General features: G+C 53.4%; 1 protein-coding gene across 1 annotated transcript; it reads right to left on the bottom strand.

Annotated features, from left to right (window-relative positions):
- Positions 1 to 240: 240 nt before the first annotated feature.
- Positions 241 to 23213, bottom strand: LOC104483189 (uncharacterized). Its single transcript, XM_086751220.1, has 11 exons — positions 23188 to 23213; positions 22470 to 22657; positions 13958 to 14076; positions 9047 to 9136; positions 6040 to 6154; positions 5427 to 5569; positions 5117 to 5307; positions 4612 to 4721; positions 4334 to 4475; positions 2143 to 3937; positions 241 to 322 (listed from the first exon to the last, which is right to left on the bottom strand). Exons 1-11 carry the CDS (start codon positions 23211 to 23213, stop codon positions 290 to 292), a joined length of 2952 nt encoding a protein of 983 aa, XP_086607346.1. The 3' UTR covers positions 241 to 289.
- Positions 23214 to 23728: the final 515 nt, after the last annotated feature.

The raw sequence follows: 23728 nt of genomic DNA on the forward strand, positions 1-23728 counted from the left end.
CTTCCCCCCGAAACTGCCCTCAACAGGGCAAAGCACAGCCCTGCCCTGTGTGCAATCCTTGCCCCGTCTCTCCCTGGGGTGCAGGAGGAGGGGGTGAGCCAGGACCGTCCTCCTCCTTTGGCCAAAGCCCAGAGAAACCAGGCTCAGGGCTAAGCTGAAAGGAGGCTTTTTCAAATCCTTGCTCAGTCAAGAGGGAAATTGAGAGAGGCTGTTTCAGGTCAAAACAAACCACCACCACCATACAAAGCAAATTGCCTTTTAATCCGTAAGCAAACACCGGGGGCGAGTTTCAGGACATCTTTTTCTCCTCGGCACCGTCCGCCTGCCGACAGCAATACAAAGAAACCGCAAAGTGTAAAATGAGACACCACCACAGAAAACAGACATTGTAAGCACAAGCACAACACATACAAAGAGCTAAGACACAAGCAGCAGAGCACCAGGGCTCCGTCTTGGCCCCAACTGGCAGAGCCTGGCAGGGTGCCCCCTCTCCAAAGGGCACCTCTTGCAAGACAGGGAGCCCTCGGGACCCTTTTCGGGTCCGTTGCTGTTTAAAGCTCCGTTAACGTGGCCAGTCAGCTCCTCGGTGCTCCTTCCAGGCCACTGCGGAGGGGTGCGGTGCGTTCCAGCATTGCTCCGCTCCTGGCCTCCAGCCGAGAGCTGGACCCTTCCCGAGCCCCATCCTGCCCTGCGAGCAGCGCCGGGAGCCCTGGCACAGCGAGGAAAAAGAGGGCATGAAGGCAGAGACCCAGGGAGACGAGGCCACCCCACACCAGGCTTGCTGCTGGGTTAGCTCTGCGCTAATTACCTGAGTTTACTCATTAGCAAACTACATGCCTAATGCTGGTGTGAGGGGCAGACGTGATGCTCAGAGTGACGGGTGCAAGGCGGGGGGAAGATGTGGAGGTCCCCAACCTCTGGCCAACCTGGCTTGCCATTTCTAGTCTTGAACCAAACCCACCCCCGCCCCCCCCCATCATTGCTTTTTCTGTGGGTTTTTTCCTGATGGAGCTGGGAGGATTTGCCCCGTGGTGGGAAAAAGAAAATAATTCACATCTTAGGTTAAGAAATAAAAAAGAAAGAATTCAACAAAGTGGTTGTGCTGGTCTGCAGGACAACAGTTCGAAGGGCACAGCATTGGTCCGAAGTGGAGAGGCAGACAGCAGTCACTGAATTTCTTTCTCACTGTTTTAAAAAACCACACATCCTGAGAGACCGCAGGAAGAAAACCCATCGTTCCTCCAATCTGACGGCACTGCTGAGAAGAGGAGGGCAAGGACAAGCCAGGGACAAACCCAAGAGGAGCTTGGCTGGACCTTCCCCACCGTGCTGCCCAGAAGGGTCACAACAGCCTGGTACCCACTTCCCCAAAAACTCCCCAGGAAGGCTGTGGAGGAGCCCAAAACCCTGAGCTGCCTCTGCTCTCACCAGCTCCACCTCCCACATAGACCTTTCAGATACTGCTGAGCTTCTCAAAGTGCTTGGTAACATCCCCTTTCCTCGGGGAGTGGGGTCACCTGGGGCTGAGGAGGAGGAGAGGGGATGAAGAGCAAGGAGCAGAGGGGCTCAGGCAGGCTAAGACGATGCAGGGGACTGAACAGCAATGTGACAAAGGCAGTCTGCACACACAGCTGGTGAGGAGGCCACGCTCTCCATTGCTGGAGAAACAGCAATTCAGTGCTGGCGGTGCCTGTAAGGCCAGCGGGTACGTCTGCAAGAAGCTGTCAGGAGCACGCGAGCAAGCAAGGCGGGTGTCCTTCCTTGGAGCCCAAGAGGCTGGCAAACCTCCCCGCTGGCATGGCTGCATCTCCCTGAAAGATTTCTCATAGAAAAAAAAAAAAAAAAACCAAACAAAACAAAACACTTCATTCTACACTGCCTGAAAGATCTTCTAGGGCACCTTGTTTCAGGCATTGGAAGACAAAATCCTGAGCGACCAGGAAGCATGGGGCACCACTCGCAGGCGTCCAGGGCCAGAAGAGCTCATACTTGCCGGCAGCTTTTCAAAACGTGGCTCCTAGTTCACAGCGAGGCTTTGAAACAGGCTGCCCACCACTGCTGCATCCCCCTCCAACACCACCCCTCGCTCCATCCCTCCGAGCTGGTGCACCCCCCTCAGGTCCTGCAGCCCTCGCACCTCACCTCGAGCTGGACCTCGCAGGCACAGAGCGGCTGCCCGCCCGTGAAGGATGCTGACCGGAAGCCAGGGCCCCGCTCGTAGGAGGGAGGCACTCCTGCATCCGCCTTCGCGGGGAGAGCTGCTGAGCACCTCAAAACGGAGTCCAGTGAGGAACGTGGTGCTGCAGGGTGGCTCTCGCTGGGGCAAGGCAAAGCACCCAGATGCTGGGGAAGGGATATTTCAGAGGCACTCCCGAGAAAGTTGCTCTCATGTCTGAAAAGGCTGTTTCCATACTGGCACTCAGGCAGCACGATGTGGTCCATCCGGTGGGTGCTGGGACCCATGCTGGACCCAAGCAAGAGTCCACTGGGTGGCACCAGACCTGCTCCACCGCGTCTCCGAGGAGCTGCCCCAGCCTGCAGGAGCCACGGCTGGTGCTGCGTGAACCACCTGTCCTGCTCTCCTTCCCAGGAAAAGCTGGGCTCTGGAGGAAGTATTGGGGTCTGTTCGGGGAAGCCACCACCCCCTGGCAGCCAGGTGACTCCTAAGGGTGCTGATGCTCGTGCAGGGACAGCAGCCTCCTCATCGTGAAGGTCTCCAGCCCCAGAGAACAAGGGCTCACTCAAGCCCTGGGCAGGGCGAGGAGCAGGTTGGGAGGGCAGCAACCACAGCCCAGCCCCTGAGGGGCTCTCGGGGCTGCCAGCCAGGAGAGTTTGTGACTCCAGATGTGTTCCTGCTGCTTCCAGCTGTTTGGGAGCTGAGGCCATCCAAGCCTCTAATGGGCAACCTCCAGGAGAAGTGCACTGATCCAAAGCATTGTGCCACTGAGTCACCAGTTCCTTCGAGTGCAACAGAGGTGGGCAGCTTGAGCCCACAAGCTCGCACTCGGGCTGGCTCTGATCATCAGAAGCAGTGTTACCTACAGAGGCAGAGGTGGTAACTTCTGCTTGAAGCACTTGTCCTGGGTTTGCCAGCCGAAGTGCTGCAGAAGGATTGCTGCTACAGCCCGGGACGTCCACACCGGTCCTCCCTGACAGCCCGCCTGGGTTAAACAGGACGTCCGCAGAGCTGACCTCGGAGGTAGTGGAGACCAGAGAGACCACAGCATCTTGGCCTTGCGCACCAGGTGCCTGGGGCTGCGGTGGGGCTTGAAACGCTGAGTTAATCGCCCAGCAGTGCTGGAAATGAGCCGCAGCACTGTTCTCCTGCCTGCAGGGTGATGTGCTGCAGTGTGGGAAGTCCATGCTCTTCTCAGCATCCTCCCTGAGGAGCATCTGCTCCACGCAAGGGGTTGCCTCACTGCCTAGCCTCTTGCCATCCTCCTGAGATGGCAGCTGCTCCTCTGCAACCAAGCTGAGCAGAGCCTCCTCCCACCGCTGCAGCTCCGCATTGTCCACACTGAGGCTCTGGAGGGTCTGGCAGATGTTTCCACCCACCTCATCCTTCTCAAAGAGAGTTTCGATAACAACCAGGAGGGAGTTGCTGTCCTCCTTGGCATCACTGACTTCCTCACCCTGGCTCGGTCCATCAGGCTCAGTGATGAGATCTGGCAAAGAGAACTGAGGCACGTTATCAGCGTTATCAGCGTGGGAGATGTATACGGACGCATCCTGCTTCATCACGGCCCCAGGAAGAGAGTTGGAATCTACCGAGCACTGCGTCGTGCAGGAGTCTGCCTGTGTCTGCGACTCCTGCTTAGCCTGGAAGGAGTTCAGGAACTTGGGAAGGTTGCTCCCGTATAGGACCGCTTCCCCTGTGACAAAGCTAAAAGGCAGCTGCAGGTTTCTCTTCCGCAGGTGTTCCTCTCCTTCTTCGTTCCTTCAGGGTGGAGGGAAAAAGAGACGGCAACAGCATGAGGATCTCCTCTGGGCCAGGCAAAACCACCCTCCCAACAGCAAGATGGGAACTCACAGCCCTGCCTTGGCTTGTCTAAAGAAAAGGGTGGACAGGGCTGGCTATGTTGCTGCCGGTGGAGGACTGGGGCTCTGGGGAGCCCGTGGGGAGGTCTGCACAGCTCAGGGAAGGGCTGCGTGCCCAGGGCTCACCCCAGACAGGAGGGGTGAGCTGCTGGCCACTGCTACAGGAGGACACAGGCTGGCAACACGACCCAGCCACTCTTTCCTCCACCCTCATTGCCTCCACATGCCCTGAGCAGCCCCACGGCCACCCACGCCAAAAGCAGGTGAAGGCAGCTGGAGACCTGGCAATACTCACGACAGGGCTCGCTGCCGGGCAATGATGCAGTCGGGTTTGCCGCCTTTGTACACCAGCCGAGCGTTGGCCTGCACCCACACCCAGCCGCCCTTCTTGGTCAGCAGCCGGAAAACCGTCAGCCCGCTCTCCCCCGTCTTCATCACTGGGGCAGGGAGAGAAGAGAGGTGGCACAGACATGGTTACTCCACGGGTACCGGCATGGCCAGAGCTGCACTGGTGCTGGGGAGCCGTAAGGATCCCTGCAAACACACCTGCCCCGATGGCCCCCAAGCACTCACTTCTCACGTGGTTCTCCGCGCAGTGCATCATGTCGGCCAAGTGCACAAACTGGTACCCAGACCCCCTCCTGCACAGCTCCGTTTCTGTGTAACCCAGGACAACCTTCCCCCTGGAAACAGTGCAGAAACTCGATGACACCAGGGATGGATCCCCCAGCTGGACCCCACCAGCCAGACGCAATCCCCTGCCCAGAACCCAGGCAGCTAGCCAGTGCCTCCCATTTTGGGTGGTGCAACTCTCCATCATGGGCTGAGCTGCATCCCCTTTTCCACAAAACCCCATGCTGGGTTTGCTGGGATAAAACACGGATGTCAAGAAGTGCTAGCACCCAGTTAATCTGCTTCCCATGTTACTGGGGGGCTACAGAAATGCTTGGCAGCAGATGGACAAAAGCATCAGACAAGTTACCGCAGGAGTTGGGTCAGAAGTGCCCTGCTCCCACAATCTCTGTTTTTCTAACCAGCACCATGGATTTTTCCACGAGGAAGGTGCAAGATGCCTTACCGGGAATCACAGGCCATGGGAGTGAAGTCCAACTTGTGCTTTGTCTGAAAGATCAGCGTCTTGGTCCGAAGCTCCAGGATGGAGAGCGGCTGGAGGGGAGTTGCGATGGCGAAGAGAGCAAGCAGAGACCTGTCCGATGCCCTCTTCTGCTGCCCAGGAAGGAATTTCAAGCGCCCACAGAAATTCAAGGCCTTAGAGAGGATCAGAAAATACAGGAGTGAAGGAAACAGGATGATGGGAACTGGAACACGAGTGGCCCCTGGGGAACATGCTGTAGGCAGAGGGGTGTGCTGGTGCAGGGCTGCCTTACCAGAAATCCCGAGGAGTTATCCAGCAAGCAGCGGAAGCGGCAGGTGAAGCTCCTTTCCACAAAGGAGGGCTTCTCGGGGAGGAAGTGCTGGGGGCTGGACATGGTGCTGTGTTCAGCCAGCAGCGCCTGGTCAGCACGAAGGGCTGGGAAACCAAAGGGAAAACAAAGTTTTCCAAACTGCACACATTGAACTCATGGCCTTGCAGACCTTCTCCTGGTGGACACCACTGCTGAAGTGAACCCATGATCTTCACAAGATGGGGAAAGACCTTGCCGTGAGAAATTACCAGTTCACAACAGTTTCTGGTTCCCACAAGCTCAGCTTGCCTCCCAGACAGGAGCAAGACAGCAAGCCACCCCCACTGAAACAGAAAAGCAAAAAGGCTCGGGACAGCGCAGTGAAAGACAGCATGTCATTGCTGTTGGCTGCTTTTGGTTACAGGTGGCCCTGCAAACCCCGGGAATGGTCACGAGTCCCAGGGATGCTCCTCAGCAGAGGGCTGTGCTTGATGGCTATAAATGCCAGCAGGAGGGTTTTCCAGCACTGAGTGGCCACGTAGAGGTGGCTGGCTGGTCCCCGGGGATCACTATTAGGGACTATGCCGGCACTCACCATCAGCAGCGTGCTGGGTGCTGCCGGACGCTGGAGCTCCATGCAGCTGGTGGTGGAAGGCGGCTCTGTCATCCGCATGGATCAGCTCATACACACTCTGGTAAATGAGATCTGACTGGAAGGACACAAGGGGAGAAAAGCGTTGCCTCCTGCCCAGCCTAGTACCCTCCGTTGGTACCACAAGTGCAGTGACTGAGTGTAAAGAAACAGGAAAACGCAACCAGCTTTGCATGCAGCATGGAGGGCAAGGACCAGGTCTGCTTTTAGGGAGGGTGGCTCACAAAGGAGGAAAAGGGAGCCGAAAGCAGGTCTGGCTGGGGAAATCATGAGAACGGCTCTGAGGTTTCTAGAAGCAACAGCAATGGCCACATCCAAGTAACTCCGGCTGCTCAGGACTGTCAACATCCATTTCCCCAGAGTCCACTGGCCATAGCTAAGCAGAGCTTCCACCCCATTCCCCACAGGGGCAAGGCTGAGGTTTCTCCTTGTGTCACCCAGCCCTTCCACAGATGTTTCACGCTGGCTCTGGCATCTCACCCTTAAACACAATTTATGGGAAATGCTGAAACTCCAGAACTCTCCCCTGCCACGGGAGCTCCTGCTCTTTGGGAAGCTTTTCTCCCTGTCGTAGTTCAGCCCTGATCAGGACCAGACTACGCAGTCTCTCTCCCGCTCCCCCCACCCTCCGAGAGAACAGGGGGAGATGATATAAGAAAAAACGGCTCAAGGTTTGAGATAAGGACGGGGAGAAATCCTTAAAGTTACCGTCACGGGCAAAACAGACTCGACTTGGGGAAAACTATTCATTTATTTTCTAAAATTAGCAGGAGAATGAGACAGGGAACAAGATAACCTCCCCCCACCCCTCCCTCTTCCCAGGCTTAACATTATCTCTACTACCTTCCCCTCCCGAGCGGCACGGGGGGGGGAAAGGGAATGGGGGTCGCGGTCAGTTCATCACGTGTTGTTTTACGCCGCTGTATCATCGTCAGGGGAAGAACTCCTCGCATTCCTCCTCTGCTCCAGCGTGGGGTCCCTCCCACGGGCCACAGTCCTCCGTGAAACTGCTCTGGCGTGGGTCATCTCTTCCACAGGGTGCAGTCCCTCTAGAACAGCTGCCCCAGCGGGCCCTCCATGGGCCACAGCCTCCTTCAGGCCTCCACCTGCTCTGGCGTGGGGTCTTCCACGAGCTGCAGGTGGATCTCTGCCCCTCCGTGGACCTCCATGGGCTGCAGGGGGACAACCCGCTCCACCATGGTCTTCACCACGAGTTGCAGAGGAATCTTGGCCAGGAGCCATATTACTCCTCCCCCTCCTTCTGAACTGACCTTGGCGTCTGCAGCCGTTCCTCACAACAGGCTGGCAGACGCCTCTCAGGATCCTTTTTACATCTTATTCACTTCTCATCTCCTCTCCACTTCTTGCAGCCGGGCCGGGCCGAGTTGGGCCCAGTCGGCTGCCCGGCGGGAGGCCAGAGGGTGAGGCCTGCAAGGCCCATGAGGCTCGCGCCTCCCCCTCTCTGCCCCCCGCTCAGCTGCTTCACATCTTCTCCTCTCTTTTTCCTGTTTTCCCCTACTTAAATACGTTATCGCAGAGGCGTTATCACGGGACATTTTGCTACCAATTGGCTCGGCCTTGGCCAGCAGCGGGTCCGCCCTAGGCCCGGCCGAGTCCACTGAACAAAGGGGAGCGACTTCTAGCAGTTTCCTACAGAAGATACCACCTTAGGCCCCCCCTCACTAACAAAACCAGAACACTCCCCATCTGTGGGGTGAACACTCCAGCAGCAGCATTTGCCTGGCATCTTAACTTCTAGTATCTAGGGCTTGGAACTGGATAATCTTTAAGGTCCCTTCCAACTCAAACCATTCTATCATTCTATGACCTTCTCAGCACCAAATTCAGACAAAGTGCCTGAAAGGCTCTGGGTTGTCAGAGGAAAATTTGTTCGTGGGGCACAAATTGCCAGCCTGCAACAGCAGGCAAGATCTCTCTTGCGTTGTCATCCCTAGCCCTCTGCAAACTTTTTTTTTTTTTTTAAGACTTATGCAGGGGGGGTTTGCTATTTTAATAAAAGGTTTCTGTAGGTTTTCTTTACTCCAAACCCATGAGAATCCGTATCCCAGTGTGCCACCAGAAAAGACACGGATGCTGATGCTGGGCTGTGTTGGCCACACAGCAGAAACGCCAGCAGGCCCTCACACCACCTGCCTCCCATCACAGCCCCCATCTTCTAGGACCACATCTAGGACCAGCCTTTCCCATCCTGCTCCTGCATGCTGTGGTGGTCAGCATGACCCTGCCCAAGCCCTTGGGCAGCTCAGGCCACTGCCATGTCCCTGCCCTCAGAAGCACACCAGAGCTCCTGCTCAACCAGACATACAAGGTACTTTGAGAAGACCGCTCCCTGCCTCTGACAGGATTTTTACTTGGGGTATCAGCCCATGTGGGTCCTTCTGCAGTGAGCTGGGAAAGGGCACCAAGAGAGGACAAAGAAAAAAAACACATCAGTCTCTTGCGGGTGCACCAGGGTCTCATGCAGCAAAATGGGTTTGGCAGCCTCATGGCCCTCCTGTTGACTCAGTCCTTTGGCCGAAGGAGCTGGATGTCAGGGGAATTGGACGTAATGGGCAGGATGTGGGGAGAGATCTGCTTTTCCTTGGCATGCCGTGTAACACACGGTACTTCAGGGCACCGACACTGCTCGCCAGCAAGATACCCTCAGCCCGTGCCCAGCAGTGTGATGCAAGAAAAATCTCACACTCTCCTTACACACAAAGAGAAGAGGAAACAGAGTCTGCCATTGCTCAGGTTGCATCTGTTCCTACTAAAGTCACAAGCATGTTTCTTAGCTTCCTCAGCCCCCAAAGAACATGACTCATTTGAAAATGTACATAAAAAATGATCCAAGGGAGCTGGGAGGGGAGAAGAACAGAAAGCCCTGGCACGGCTATCAGCGCCTCCTTCCTGGACCTGGGCGTGAAGCCAGGAAAAAAGTGGTACCCACCTGATGGAAGCCCAGGTAGTCCTGCACAGTAGGGGAGACATAGAAGATGTAGCCATCTCCAGTCACGGCGATGACAAATCCATTGAATGCCTGAAAGAATAAGTTGAGCCCAGAGTTACTCTCCCTAGCTTCAATCCAGCTGCTTGAAAGACAAACTTCTCCAGGTGTTTCTTGAGCATTCAAGGATGAGAAGGGACCTTCTTTGTCAGAAAGAAGCCACCTCATGACCACATGAGGCTTTTAACCCTGGTTAGTTGGGGAGGGGTTCATAGAATTATAGAATGGTTAGGGTTGGAAGAGACCTTCAAAGCCCATCCAGTCCAACCCCCCTGCAAGGAGCAGGGACATCTCCAACCACATCAGGTTGCTCAGAGCCCCGGCCAACCTGGCCTGGAATGTTTCCAGGGATGGGGCATCCACCACCTCTCTGGGCAACCTGGGACAGTGTTCTACAACTCGCATTGTAAACAATTTTTTCCTAATATCTCATCTAAATCTACCTCCTTCTATTTTGAAACCATCACCCCTCGTCCTATCACACCAGGCCCTGCTGAACAGCCTCTCCCCACCTTTCCTGCAGCCCCCTTTAGGCACTGGGAGGCCGCTCTCAGGTCTCCCCGGAGCCTCCTCTTCTCCAGGCTGAACAGCCCCAGCTCTCTCAGCCTGGCCTCATAAGAGAGGTGCTCCAGCCCTTTTATCATCTTTGTGACCTCCTCTGGACCCTCTCCAACTGGTTCATGTCCTTCTTATGCTGGGGGCTCCAGAACTGGACACAGTACTCCAGGTGGGGTCTCACCAGAGCAGAGTAGAGGGCAAGAATCCCCTCCCTCGACGCTGCTGGGGATGCAGCCCAGGATGCCGTTGGCTTTCTGTGCTGTAAGGGCGCACTGCTGGCTTACGTTGAGCTTCTCATCCACCATCACTCCCAAGTCCTTCTCCTCAGGGCTGGTCTTGATCCATTCTCTACCCAGTCTGGATTTGTGCCTGGGATTGCCATGACCCAGGTGCAGGACCTTGCAATGATCAAAGGTGGACTGACAATTTTTTCTACACCTGTTGATAAAGTCCTCTCACCACAGGCCATCTCCTGCATCAGGAGGGACCAGCAAAGAGGAGGATTCTGGAGCACCTGGAGTTAGTTAGCTCCTCTCCAGCTGTATCAGCTGAGTACAGCTATGCTCTTCTGGGGCTCTTCTGCTGGCAGACCCAATTTCCTCTAACAAACCTGCCCACAACTTCAATAACAAGCAGCAGCAGGTAGTGTTGAGGGAATAAATACTTTGAGCCGTGCAGAAGACTGGTGACTCCAGGAGGAGCCTAGCTTCAGTTCAGGCACAATGAAGCCTTCAGAGATGGTAACCGAACTGCAGTCAGTCAGTGACCTGACATTTTTATCCACTCTTTCATTTTAAGGATGACCTCCAAAGACAGTTTGGGCCCTGCTCTTCATCCTGAGTTTTACAGTTAGGGGGTTATACAGGCTTATTTCTGCATTTCTGTATGTGTCCTCCCCAGAACTTCTCCAATCACGCCCCAAAACCTGCCTTTTAATCCTTAGCACCTGAGGACTACAGGGACATCGCTGTCCCTTGGACTGCTGCTCTCAGCTCCAAAGGTGCATGAACAATCTATCACAAAGTACAGGATATAAGACCAAATTCAGCCACTGCTATCATTCACAGATGGTAATGCAGGTAAAACCAACACCACCTTGAAAGCAAAAGAGGTGGGAAAATCTAGAAACTCAGATCCCGATTTGTGAAGCCCCCAACATCGCATCTGTGACGCTTGATGTGGCACCCTCTGGTCCTTATAAGCGTGCAGACTGATGACACATCTCCAAGGAGGTGACAGCATCCTGTTCTCATCCATCTCCCATTACACAGGACCACAACCTCTTCTCATCTGAATCTGTTCTTGTTCCTGACAAACACCTCAAGAGGCCCCATTGCTCTTGAGACGTTTGTCAGGAACAAACCCCATTGCTCCTCAAGTACATCTTGGCATTGAACTGCCACCATGAGACAACATATTCGGAAAATTACTCTCCTCTTGCTGATGTTCTAGATGACAGAAGATAAGGCTTTAAACACAAAACCCCCAAATCTCTATTAAAAACATCTTTCTGCTCATACTACCTGCCAACTTCACTTCTCGCCTTACACTGCAATTACACACGCACGGGCTGCAGCTAAATCCATACCCAAACTGGTAGCTCCTTGCTTGAAAAAGACCAATCCCATGCCAAATTAGAGAAACTACACAAAAAATATGGGAGGTCATGGCTAGGGTGGAGGGAGGGGAGCTCATGCATCAAGTGAATACCAAGAAAAGAGGCAACACGAAGACCCAGGAAAGTACTGCACTAGATAGTAATTCCTGCCCCCTCTTCTGGTCTGTAATGGATTTAATTTATTAGTGAATAAAAGGAGATAAATTAGGAAAAGAAAACCCTAAGCGGAAGTCTGCGTCTAAGCAAGATGCGGGCAGAAGTCTCAGCAGGTCTCATAAGCATTAGGCCACAAACATGGACTCTGCCCTTGCTGCCCAGCTAGGCCATGCCGAGCTGGAGGGACCACAGGGACGTGCTGGTTGCTGGAGACCAGGCTGGAAAGGAGGGTCTGGCCGCCCACGCTGCTACTTCAGCTCCATTCATCTTCCTCCTCCACGCAAAAAGGAGGCAGGAGGCAGGCTGCCACGGCTCACGCGTTTGTCCATTTTACAGTGATGCTCAGGCTCGCCTGGGATGGCTTTTTTCAGCCATTTGGATTCTTTGAGAGGCTGCTGGATTGAGCATGTTGCTGGATTCCACAGAGATCCAGCCGCAGCCCCTCAAGGGACCCCGAGCCAAAGTTTTCTGCAAATTATAGTATCTAATTAAAATGCTCTTTGAGGGGTAAAAATCAGGCAGCTCAGCTGGAGGATTTCTGTCACATTAACACCTCGTAAGCTCTCCAGATGCCTTCAATCACCCAAAGCCACCAATGCTTTGGTGGCTCAACAAAATGCCTTCGTGTGACCCATCTCAAATCCCCAGAGAGTGCTTGGGAGCAGCTCCATCATGGGACTGGGGCAACCATGGTCTCCCTCCTGGCTATTGTCTTATTCCAGCTGTTCCCCCATGACTGTCACACTTACAGACAGCTGAGATTGGTCCTGGGAGTGAAGCCCATGTGGTCCAAGCTTTGTTGCCAGAAGTCAGGCTGGGCTCCCAGGAGTCACCACCTCAACAAAATCTCCTGTGGGGCTGTGCTCACACCCTCCTGCCTGTCTGTAATGGTGGGCATTCCTGCAAGGCCATGCAAGAGCCGGGATGAAGGCACCAAAGTCAGACTTTAAGGAGAGCCAAGCATCCACCTGCTTTTGTTTGGAGAGGTGGAAGCAGGGAGAAGAGGACTTGAGGCCCAGAAAGCAGAGACACATACGACATCAGGAACACAGCCACGTAAAAAGCTAAGGCCTTGCGCAGACTTGCCCTGCAGCACGTTTTAAGTTGAGATGCCCAAATGTTTATCCAGCGACCTTTCTGTGTGACCTTTCTATCCCATTTCCTTTGGCTTACATTTATAATGGCAGGCCAAGCAAAGAGCATCTTGGCCAGCTGACTCACCAGCCCCTTGTTCTCTGAAATCCATAGAACCATAGAATGGTTTGGGTTGGAAGAGACCTTTGAAGATCACCCAGTCCAACCCCACTGCAAGGAGCAGGGACATCTCCAACCACATCAGGTTGCTCAGAGCCCCGGCCAACCTGGCCTGGAACGTTTCCAGGGATGGGGCATCCACCACCTCTCTGGGCAACCTGCGACAGTGTTCTACAACTCGCATTGTAAAAAATTTTTTCCTAATATCCAATCTAAATCTCCCTCCCTCTATTTTAAAACCATTACTCCTTGTCCTGTCACACCAGGCCCTGCTGAACAGCCTCTCCCCATCTTTCCTGCAGCCCCCTTTAGGCACTGGGAGGCCGCTCTCAGGTCTCCCTGGAGCCTCCTCTTCTCCAGGCTGAACAGCCCCAGCTCTCTCACCCTGGCCTCACAAGAGAGCTGCTCCAGCTCTCTGGAAAGCTATTCAGTGAGAGCTATCTCATGAGACACACACTGGCCTTTCTACAAAGCAAAGCTCCCGCCACCCACTGATTCTGTCCACCTCTGTCTCCCAAATCCATCTTCCCTTATTTTTCCCCTCTCAACCTTCCAGGTGAACCCGGGCTGCTTCCAACCCAGGCAGGCTGTGAACTCATGCTAGGAAGCTTGTGGAATGCCCCAGGTAGGATAAACAGTTCCTGGCAGATGTTTTATCCTGCAGCTATTGCCATTCTCCTCTTCACCTTTACTAGAACACAAGGAACCCGTTACCTCAGCGACTGTAACCAGGGATCGTTCCCTACGCTGCTGCAGGATACCCCTGCACCCTCCTGGTCAGGATGGATGAGGTTTCACATGGTGGGTCCATGAACTGCAGTGGGTGCCAAGGAAAAATGCCAGGTTTGGGCTCAGTGACAGCTAACACCTGCAAGCTACAGGCGCAGACATCACCTGGTGCCTTTGCAAGAAGGACACAAGCCACCACCCCGCGCCCTGCTCTGTTCACAGACACAGCTGATGGTACAGCCCATACAGAGCTGCTGCAGCGTAACCAAAGCAGCAGCAAACTGCAGCGCAGGGCAGGAGGGAATGGTAGGGATGGGGACCTGTCCCAGCCAGGCAGTGTCACTGGTCCCAAGGTGCTTAGTGCCTGCAGAAATCACAGGGAAGAGGCTCCGGGCCAGGCAGGGTTTCCTTTTGCTTCACAGATGGGACCCCATGCCCCACAGCTGCTGTACTGTTCAGCAGACGGGGACCAGTCGTTGTGCCCGGTGGACCGCGGGAGTCAAGGTATGACTGTGAGCGACTGAGCTACCGCACGATACCTGGAGCAGCAGTTCCCCCTCAGGAAACAGCTCCTTGTCAACCTGCAGGTCTGTCTGTCCATTCCCTCCTGGGGCTCTGGGCTGATCCAGCACGCAGTCGCCAACATCTGTAGCTGCAGCTGCGAGTGAGAGGGCAAGAAATCAGCACAGAAGGGGCAAGCCAGGAGCTTCTCCCTCCTCCTCCCCATCCCGGTGCCACTCATGCACAGCTGCAACCACGCTACCCGATGCACATCGACCCAGCTCAGAGGAAGATGAGAATAGCGGGAGCTGGAGCAGAGACCCTTCACAGAGCTATCCCTAACTTGGCCAACGCTTCCTCCAAGAGACGATAGCCCCTGCTTGGTCTCGTTTCTGGGAAACCTTGTTTCTGCCAAGGTTTGAGGCAAAGACACAAAGGATAGAGGGGAGGTGAGCATTTTTGGGCTGCCCAGGCTAGGAAACGCCACCCAACACAGCGATAAGTCTTCAGGTTAGAGTCTGGTAGAGCTGAAGTTGCTTCAGTGCCACAATGTCTGTTTTCCTGCCCTTCAGGGCTGACGAAAGACAGGGGCAAACTTTCCCAAACCATGTGAAGAGCCATCAAAGTACCCCTATTTTTTCTCCTTGCCGCCTTTGGTGGCCATGGTGCTCCCGGTGAGACACCTGAGCAGCTCACTGCCGTGATCTCCCTGGGCTGATTCATGTGCTGCCCCACACTTCCTCACTAGATGCCTTCAAGGCAACGCCCATGGGTGCAGCCGATGTGAAACCTCCTGCCCTGGTTGCAGGACCTTGAGCATGACGGGACACAGAAAACTGGTTGTTCAGGGAATCTGAAGAAGGATGGCAGCTCCCTGGGACGTCCCCAGTGTGGTACTTCATCTGCTGGGGAATTATCCTGGAAAAAACGCAGTCCAAACTCAGCTTCCAACCAAAGGAAAATTCTCAAGGCAAGTTTTTTGCCAACTGAACCAAAAACCTGCAGGAAAATCTCAAAGCAGCCCCGTGTAGGAACCGCCCCAGCTCTGCCACTGCCATGAGCTCCTGCAGCATCGCGAGGTCAGGCAGGGCTCGGATGCTCTGTGCACAGCCACGTCCCAGCAGAGCACCACTGCCTGCCCTGTCTGAGCCCTGCATTCTGCTGGCACTGCATGACCTCGGCCGGATCCAAGGGGAAAAGGTCTTGGTAAATTTGAGGGAGCGGTAGGAAACAAGGAAAAAAACCCAAACCATCCCAATTCTGACTACATATTCAATTTTCCTCATGGTGGAAGCTCTCACCTCATCATTGAAAGGTTTTAAAGGTTTATTGGTTTTTTTTTTTCCCAGTAGCACTGAGTTCAGAGCCAAAATAATTCCAAACCTAAAAAAAGTTTCATCTGAAACCGCTGATAGGAGACATTTTGTTTTTCGTCAGACCGTCAATATGCAAAAGCATTTTCCCTGACAGATCAACATTTCTGTATCAAAATTTCCATGACACATTCACATTTTTGTATTAAAAAAAAAAAAGTTGGGAGTCAAAACACCCCTCAACTCTATTTACATGTGGAGCCCGAGTAACAACAAGCACCCACCCATGCAGGCTTTCAGCAGCAACCAGCTCACCCGTGGGTCAGTTTAGCCCACGCCACAAATCCGCGTTGCCCCCTGCATTTCCGTTTCGGCAGGGGACGACCCTCTGCGTAGACATTTCCCAAACTGGCAGGAGGTGGATGAGCTGGGCCACGGGACGCGAGAACTCTGGGAAATGTTGGGAAAGACAAGGTTCAGCGCCAGGAAAGCAGTCACTGTGCTCAGTTTGCTCAGCAGTCGAGGAAAGGCATGTCCCCAGGAGTTTCAAAAGGCAAGTTTGAGGCAAGCAAAAAGCCTCCTTGCACAATTGCCAAGTGATCCCCAAGGAAAAACAGCCAAAGCCCATTTGGACCACGGGTATGGCTTCAATTTGCACATGATGGAGCGGAATAGCTTCAAAATGAAACATTGGTTCTTTTTTAATATTTGAATACTTTTGAAGGGTTGGCTCCTCTCTAAAGCACTGAAATGAGGCAATCTGGCAGGGAAATTAAAAAAGAAACCAAGTTCTTCCAAAACAAAGCTCCAAAAGGGCAGAGAGGGTTTTGAGAGGATGCAAGGCCCGAGAGCACATGGTCTTCAGCTCCTTCCCAGTGTCCACCAGCAGCATCTCCAGAGAGAGCTGCAATGAGCTGGAGACCGCTGCTCTGGGCTTACAGAACCCAACACAAAACACCTATTTGCTCATTTTGTGGTTTCGTGGTATAGAGCAGCTGGTGTTCACACCCAGCCCAGTCCTCCCCATCCATGGTCAGAGGCCAAGGAGATCCTGGGGCCAGTGCACGAGGCAAAATACATGGCTCCCTCCCACCAAATAATCCAGCAATGTGTGACAGGAGCTCCCCTTACTTTCATCATCACTTCCACATCTGTAGCCTGGTCTTGTTCTTGCAGAGGGCTTCTCTGCTTCAAGAGACAGCCACCCTGCTGGGGACGGCCAGCCGCGGAGGGAGCATCCAGCAGACAGGCAGGGCTGAGGCTGCTCTCAGAGGCCACAGCCATTCCTCACTAGATGATCTGGAGACCTCCTGTACCCCTTTTCAGGTGGTGACCCTCTTCACATCCAAACAGTCTCAACTGAGCCGCCTCCTCAACCAACAAGTTGGAAGTGAAGCATCCCTGTGGCTCTCCCCCTCCAGTCAGGTCTCTGAACTCATCCTTGCTCAAATTGCCAGGAACTGCAGGGGTTGAGAGCGAAAAAAATAAGAAGTCCTTTTAAACAAAGTGCAGAAAAAAACCCCACCCCATCTGCAATACAAGTAACCTCACGGGAGGGAGAGATCACTCCTGACACATCCCCCATCTGCTTGAGACAAGTTGTTAGTCTCTGGGGGATTTCACCAGCACATAAATCCATGCTCATCAGAAACAACTTGCAGGGTGATCACCTCACGCCAGGCAACGCTGGCTTTGTCACCTGATGACATGGGGTGGTGGCTTGGAGCCTCCTTCCCCTCCTGCCGGCTCCCCGATGAATCCGGATGAAGGTGATGCAGGGAGCATCTCCAGGACGCGCTGTGACGGCAGAGCCTGTGGCAAGGTCAGGCTGGAGCCAGCACAACCAGGAGCAGGAGGGATCGACAGCCAGGGCCAGAGCAGGCTACGCGATGGGGAGATGCCACCCCTCAGCATCCCACCAAAAGCCTCAGGTCCCTCAGCCTGACGAAGCCACAGCTCCAAGGGGCTGCTGGCTAAGACGCACTGGAAATAACCAATGTCAGGAAGAAGAGGAGATCCCTGTCTGCTTCAAGGGAGGAAAAAGCAGGTGCCAAGCCGTATTAAAAGCTGGTTAATTCACCCGCTGTTTAAGACACTCATTGTGATGGACCTTCACATGCTGAGACTCACTTCCACAAGAAGCAGCTGAGACCACAAAGGTAACTGGGTTAAAAGGAACAGGTCCAACATGTATACAAGCTATAATGTGCCCAAAGGAAAATAAACACCTATGGGTACAAGGACAATGCACATTTGCTGTTTGTGCCCAGCTTTTTCAGTCTCCTGTTGTGTATCTTTGAGAATTAACAGATATTTAATGCAAGATTTAAAAGACCACGACGAAAGTGATCTACAGTGACTAGACAAATCCTAGACATTTTCTGAAGCAATTTGGTGATCATTTATATTTCTGAAGTGCTGGGACAGAGGCTATCAGTGTGCAACGTCTAAGAGGAGGGCAGGGAAACCCAGCTCTGTCCTGAACCCATACACCAGTCAGAGCACTGGAGGAGGCTTCCTGCTGCTGGTGTGATCCCCAAAGACTGGAAGGCTTTCGTTCAAAAGGAAGCCAGGGGAGATGTCAGCCAGGATCAGTAACATTTTCAGCGCTAATGAATCAGGAGGTGTCTTGTACATCCCTCAAGAGCATCCCTTTGGGTTGGCTTTCTTGCCTCTGCAAGGAGGTTTCTAAACCCTGCAACACGGAGGAAAGACCTTAAGCATAAGAAAGAAAGAAAAAGGAGCGAAGCAATCTAATCTCTTCACTTCTTGCTCATCCCATTCCAAGGCACAGCAGGACAACCATGGAGGCTAACACATCACTTGCCTGTGGCATAGTTTTGTCACTGAAAAAAAATTATTGGTAAAAAATCCTGGAGCCAGTTCTGCTCTTATGGGCTGAGTTACACTGGTGGAAGACTACAGACTTCACCCATGGCAAATATTTCTCTTTCAACAGACTCCAGAGATGCCTGGCATCAAGAAACGAGGAACTCCCAGCTCCTCCAGCAACACCAAGCCATGCACAACCGTTTTCCTCTTGGACCCGATCCCAAACCCCATCAAACTAGCACCAACCTTTGCCTCAGCTGTTTAACAAAGGCATCGTGCCAGGTAGAGCAGGCTCATGCCATTCAAGTAAAACAAGCAAACCCACAGATTATAAACCTACTAGGAAAAGTCACCCAGTATTTTTCCGAGGAGCATGGAAACGCCCAGGGGAGCGCTGGCAGCCCTGAAGCCCACGTCAGCCTCTCCAACCTACTGCTGCTGCAAACACTCTGGCATGATCCTGCGGGATCTTCTCCAGGGAGGGATTTAAGCTTGACTCCTTTCACCACAGCAGTTAACTTCAGGTCTAGATCCCTGCAGCTGTGGCCCACGGTAACAGCAAAGGACAAAAAAAAAAAAAAAAAAAGAAATCTAATTTAATACTAACTGCAGTGAGTTTACCTGGTGAAACCTGCTGCCAGCTGCTCCAGGATTACGCAGCAGCTCCGACCGCGGGCTGCAGTCAGACAAGCTCAGCCTACACGCAAACCTGGCATAGCCAAAGCAAGCTTCTGGACACCAGCACAAAGCCTGACCAGCTCAAACGTCAGGGAAGGTTCCTTAATAACTCATGCAGGTGTTGCATGCTCTTCAGGACAGTGTAGTCCTCTCTGTATGGAGAGGGAGGTTTATGGATCCTTCCACCAACCCCAAGAAGAAACCAAAGACCTGTCACCTTACAGGGTCTACCTGAGATAGTTTCCAAACCAGCAAAAGCCATACTGGGGAAATACCGAACGACACAGACATGTCAGGGAGGACCAGAGGACTGTTCATAATCACCTTCCTTCTCATCTCTTACTGATCTCTCCCCAGACATTTGGAATTAAAATTTTTAAAAAGCCAAGAAACCCACCACCAGCAACAAAAAGCCAAACCCACTTTGGGCTCTACTCCCAGAAGCACCAGCACGCATCAGGCTGTACAGGAGACTTCAAGCAGGGAGGGAGAGCTAGCAGAAGGCCACCAAATGGTGGGCAGCAGCGAATTGCTCCTGCCTTTCACAGCTGGTCTATCTCCTGCCCCAAAGACTTGAATACCTGCTCGAAAGACACGAAGCCAAGAGGAGGCAGATCCTCGGATGGGCTTTTTGGCACACGCTGCATTTCTTGCAAGAACCATCTCTAGCGGGACATAGAATTTTTACTTTTAACCTGTGATACAGCCCGGGCAGGCGGATGTCCAGAGTCACTCGCCAGCACCCGCCTCCCTGCCAGACTGGTTATAAACACGTACTTCGGCTCCACGTAGACTCTATTAACCCTTTGCCCAGAAGAAAGGGCAAGTGCCCAGACTTGATAGAAATGCTTGAAAAGAGGAACTCTTTGTCAATTTGTCACGAATTAAAGCGGCCTGGAGACAAGGCAATGGGCTCGGGCTACTGATGGAGAGAGGTCGAGGCAGCGGAGGACAGGGATGCTCGCCAAGTGATGCCCTGCTCTCCTGCTGCAGGAAAGGAGTTGCTGCGAAGCGGAAAGCAGACAACAGCAAAACAGAACCAAAAAAGCACGGCACAAGGGCTTTTGTCGTCTCCCCCAAAACGCCTGAGGCGATATACCACAAGTGGGCTGCTGTGACTTGCAGATGACACAGGTCGTCACCCGGCAGGGCTCGAACTGAGGTCGACCTTGATGAATCAGTGGGGTGATCTGAAGTCAAACAAGATGAACTCCAGGGCAGACACGGGCAAAGTGAGGAGGGCGGATGGAAATCAAAGGTGCAGTGGCCAAATGGGAGTAATTGGCCTGGCAGAACGGGTCTCCGAGACGGGGACAAGGCTGCCACTGAACATGAATCCATGCAATGATGATTGTTTTTCTGAAGCGGCTGTCTCACCCTGGGAAGCGCATGGCGAGCACATCCAGCGGGAACCGCTCCTGCTCGGAGGCAGGGGTCCCAGCTGGAGAGCTTGGCAGAGGGGTCCCCTCCTGGGGACCGGCTTCCCTGACTGGAGAGAACCCCAGGACAGACCCCAAGGGACATGTTACAAACCTAGCATGGATCAAAAGCTAAGGGAGCCAAGTTTATTCAGTCTGGAGGGGAGATGACATGATAAGGAGCTTTTAAATATAGAGAGATGCTGGCGGCTTCCTGCCCTCCCAATGATCTGCCTTCAGCAGGGTCTGTCACCTGTCCCTGTGAGCTCCAGGCACTGGAGATGTGCGTGCGTCCCTGTCCGTGCGTCCTGACCCCGCTCCGTGCACACACACCAGCCCATGCCTCCCCCCGCCGCAGGAGCCACCCCAGCCCTCAAGCACTGCTCCATAGTGTTTAAGCAACTACTTTTTGGAAATGTGTCCTGCTGGCAGGCAGGGGAGGGTGGTGACTCAGGAGTGTGGTGAATAACCCCCCAGCCACCCTCTGCACCCCTATTTTCCCTCTCAGCTGGTGCATCAGCCCAGACACGCACTGGGTGCTGCAGAGTCCAGCTCTATCACTAAGGAGGGTTGATTGCTGCCTTCCCTTGAACGTCAGCGGAGGAATTCAAGTCAGCGCAGTCTTGGGCGGAAGGAGCTGACACATCCCCAAAACATGACATCTTGCCATAACAGCATTAGGCTGCCTTCCTTCCCAGCTACCCACCACCTCCAGGGCAAGGACAAGGGTCCACCACACTCACAGCCAGGCTGGGTGGTCTGCCACCCACCCTCAAGTGGTTTTGCAGAGGTAACATGCTGCTGTGATGCTCCAACACTGCCCCAGGAATGGGATTTGGAGGGGCAGGACGGAGCTGCTCTGGTTCCCACCGGAGAAACCAGCTCCGCAGGAGAGTTCCCACCACCACAGCCCCATGTGTGAGCTACAGCTTCAGGAGCAGGAGCTGAACCGTTTGCAGCTCCTGGGAGCTGGGAGAGGCTCCTCATCAGGGTATGGCATGAGCACATCTGCACAAAACTTCCCTGGGCTATGGCTGGCGCGAGAGGGCGGACAGCAGGTCTGTGCACAAGGGGTAGCCCGGCTGGCCTCCCCTTTGCAGTATTTTTCTTGCTTGCAAAGGCAGCACCACATCAAGTGATGTGTAGCGTGTACACTCCCTGCTCCTCAAACCCAAGGTCTGCAGAACAACCCTGGAGCACCCCAGCACAAGTATTTTCACCAGCAGTAAGTATCTCAGATACATTGACGACTGCTAAAAGGGCGATGGCAGCTGCGACCTGTGAGGAGCAGGAAGGGAGCTACACACACATCGAGGCAGAAACACACCAAAAAGCCCCCAGTCCCAAGAGAAGAAGCAAAAAAAAAAAAAAAAAGCAGCAATGTCACAATGTCACAAGAGCCACAATCACTCCCCCACTGTGGTTGCTGTATGAGACCCTGTATCAGGGTCTCCGCAGCAGCAGCACTGCAAAGAGGCAAACGTGAGATCGGTTTTCCGGGCGCATCAGCTCAACCCTCCAGCCTGCAAAAACGAACTGGGGTCTCTGGATATGAGGCATCACTCTCAATCTCATAGAAATGCTCATTAGGGAAGTATAACAGACCCACCACAGCTGAGCCCAGTGGGGCCAGAGTGGCTAGCGCAGCACTAAACCACTGACGTATGAAACCTCCCCACGGAAGAAAGCGGAGAAAAATGAGTGAACGAGATGCCAAACTGAGCAAGGACCTTAAGAGCAGCCTTGCCTACCCTGCCATCCTCAATGGAGCAGCCCTGTGCAACACCTACTTACCCTGCCTGCCCAGGAGCACACAGCAGCCTGGGGATTTTTCGTTTAATTTAATTACAAAACGCAGTTCCAGTTAGATGAGGGGAACATGGCTGTTCAGCAAGACTCACACTGCTTTACCTATTGCTCCTTGACCACGAGCTGGCGAGAGCAGGACACAGGACGAAGGGGGTTCCTTCCAGAGGATAAAATCTGTGTCATGGCAGCAAAAAGCCTGAGGGGTAAATGACCCTTAGGTATAGCACCTCTTAGCAACCATTGCCAACTCCTCCACGTTTCTGGAGACGTGGCTCTTTCCTCCTTGGTTTTCCAGGGTACTTTCAGGCCAGTACCTCAGCTAAAGATCCAACACTGATGCATTAACAAACTGATCGTCTGATACCACAGCTCACCATCGCCCTGCCTTCAGGAGACACAACTCTGCATCCCAAGGCAAATATGGCTTGGGGTGGGATGCGAGCCGCGCAGCGGGGATTGACGCCAGGAGCTTTTTCACCCCTTGCAGCACCGACACTCACCCATCAAGTAGCTCTTCACCTTCAGGTATCCAACCGCCAGCCGCAGAATGGAGAGTTTATCAAGCCTGGTGCGCACATCTTCGGGGAAGGGCAGCAAGCCAGTCAGCTTGTTCAGCTCCTGGTTGAGTCGGTCCCTATGCCGCTTGGAGGGGTTGGACTTCACCCCCTCAGGGGGTGGTGGTTTGGGGCTGGAAGAGGCAAAGGAGAGCTTAATCAAAGCTCAATCTAAGCACAGACAGAAAATTGTAGCATTTCTCCGGGAAAGCTCAATCATGCTGTTTTGTAACATAAGCATCAGCAGGGATATATCCTGCTTCTCAGAGAGGCTGGGTACAACTCATCACCAAACTTGTCTGTACAAGCTAGGCAAAACACACTGGCACCAGTGCTTTTATGTACTCTGTTAGCCAGTGGCTTAAATACTTTTGAAATCACAGTCACTCATCAGGAAGGAAAAAATGAAATTGTTTTCCTTTGACTCTGTCTCTGATTTTAAAAAAAGGAGACAGCTGAAGAAAATTATTCTGAGTTTCCTCAGATATCCTTTAAAGAAAAGTCCTCTCCCCACTCGCTCTCCAAATCTAGCCCACAAACAGCCAGGAAGAAGAGAAAATGTGACTAGAGTTGAGCAAGGAGTGCTGCTCTGTAAGGGAGTGAGTAAAATGCATAGTGTAACAGCTTCAGAAAGAAACCACCAGCCCCCATCACACGCGTTTACCAAGGGAAAGGCATTGGCTTGAGCATAACCACGTTATTAGCCACCAGAGAATCTGCACAGGTGAGCACAGCAGGAAATGACATTTCCCTTGCTCACTGAAACAGTGAAGCATGGTCTGGATGTTTAAAAGCTGTTTAAATTGCCCTGCCTTTAGGACTGTCTCTATTCACGCTGCAGGGCAAAGCTCTGGGTCTCTGCCGGCCCCAGGCACCACGCAAGGTGCTGCTACCCGAGTGCAACCCTGGAGCTCGATGAAGCAGCTCAACACCTACACCAAAAAAAAAAAAGAAAAAAAAAAAAAAAGGCATTTTAAAGAGGTCTGAGCCCCCATTCCTACTTGCAGGAGCCATACGGCACAGCCGTATGAAACAGGCACAGTGCAAAGCCCAGCACGGCCGTGACAGAGTTCACGGCAAAGCTGCTGAGAAAAGCGGCTGAGCTCGGTGTCGATGGGCCGGAGCAGAGCCGCAGCGAAAGCTCTACTGCCAGCCGGGCAAAGGCTGTGCCACTGCTGCACTGTTGTTTTTCCCCAGCTGCCCTT

Source organism: Chlamydotis macqueenii, chromosome 6 (assembly GCF_036417535.1).
Source record: "Chlamydotis macqueenii isolate bChlMac1 chromosome 6, bChlMac1.mat, whole genome shotgun sequence".
NCBI classification, from domain to species: domain Eukaryota; kingdom Metazoa; phylum Chordata; class Aves; order Otidiformes; family Otididae; genus Chlamydotis; species Chlamydotis macqueenii.

Coding starts and splice junctions, on each gene's coding strand:
- LOC104483189 (XM_086751220.1), bottom strand. CDS start 23,213: ATGCTCAAGCCAATGCCTTTCCCTTG. Junction 14,077..22,469: donor GGTGAAGAGCTACTTGATGG/GTGAGTGTCGGT, acceptor TCTCACTCGCAG/CTGCAGCTACAGATGTTGGC. Junction 5,570..6,039: donor CACCCAGCACGCTGCTGATG/GTGAGTGCCGGC, acceptor TTGGTTTCCCAG/CCCTTCGTGCTGACCAGGCG.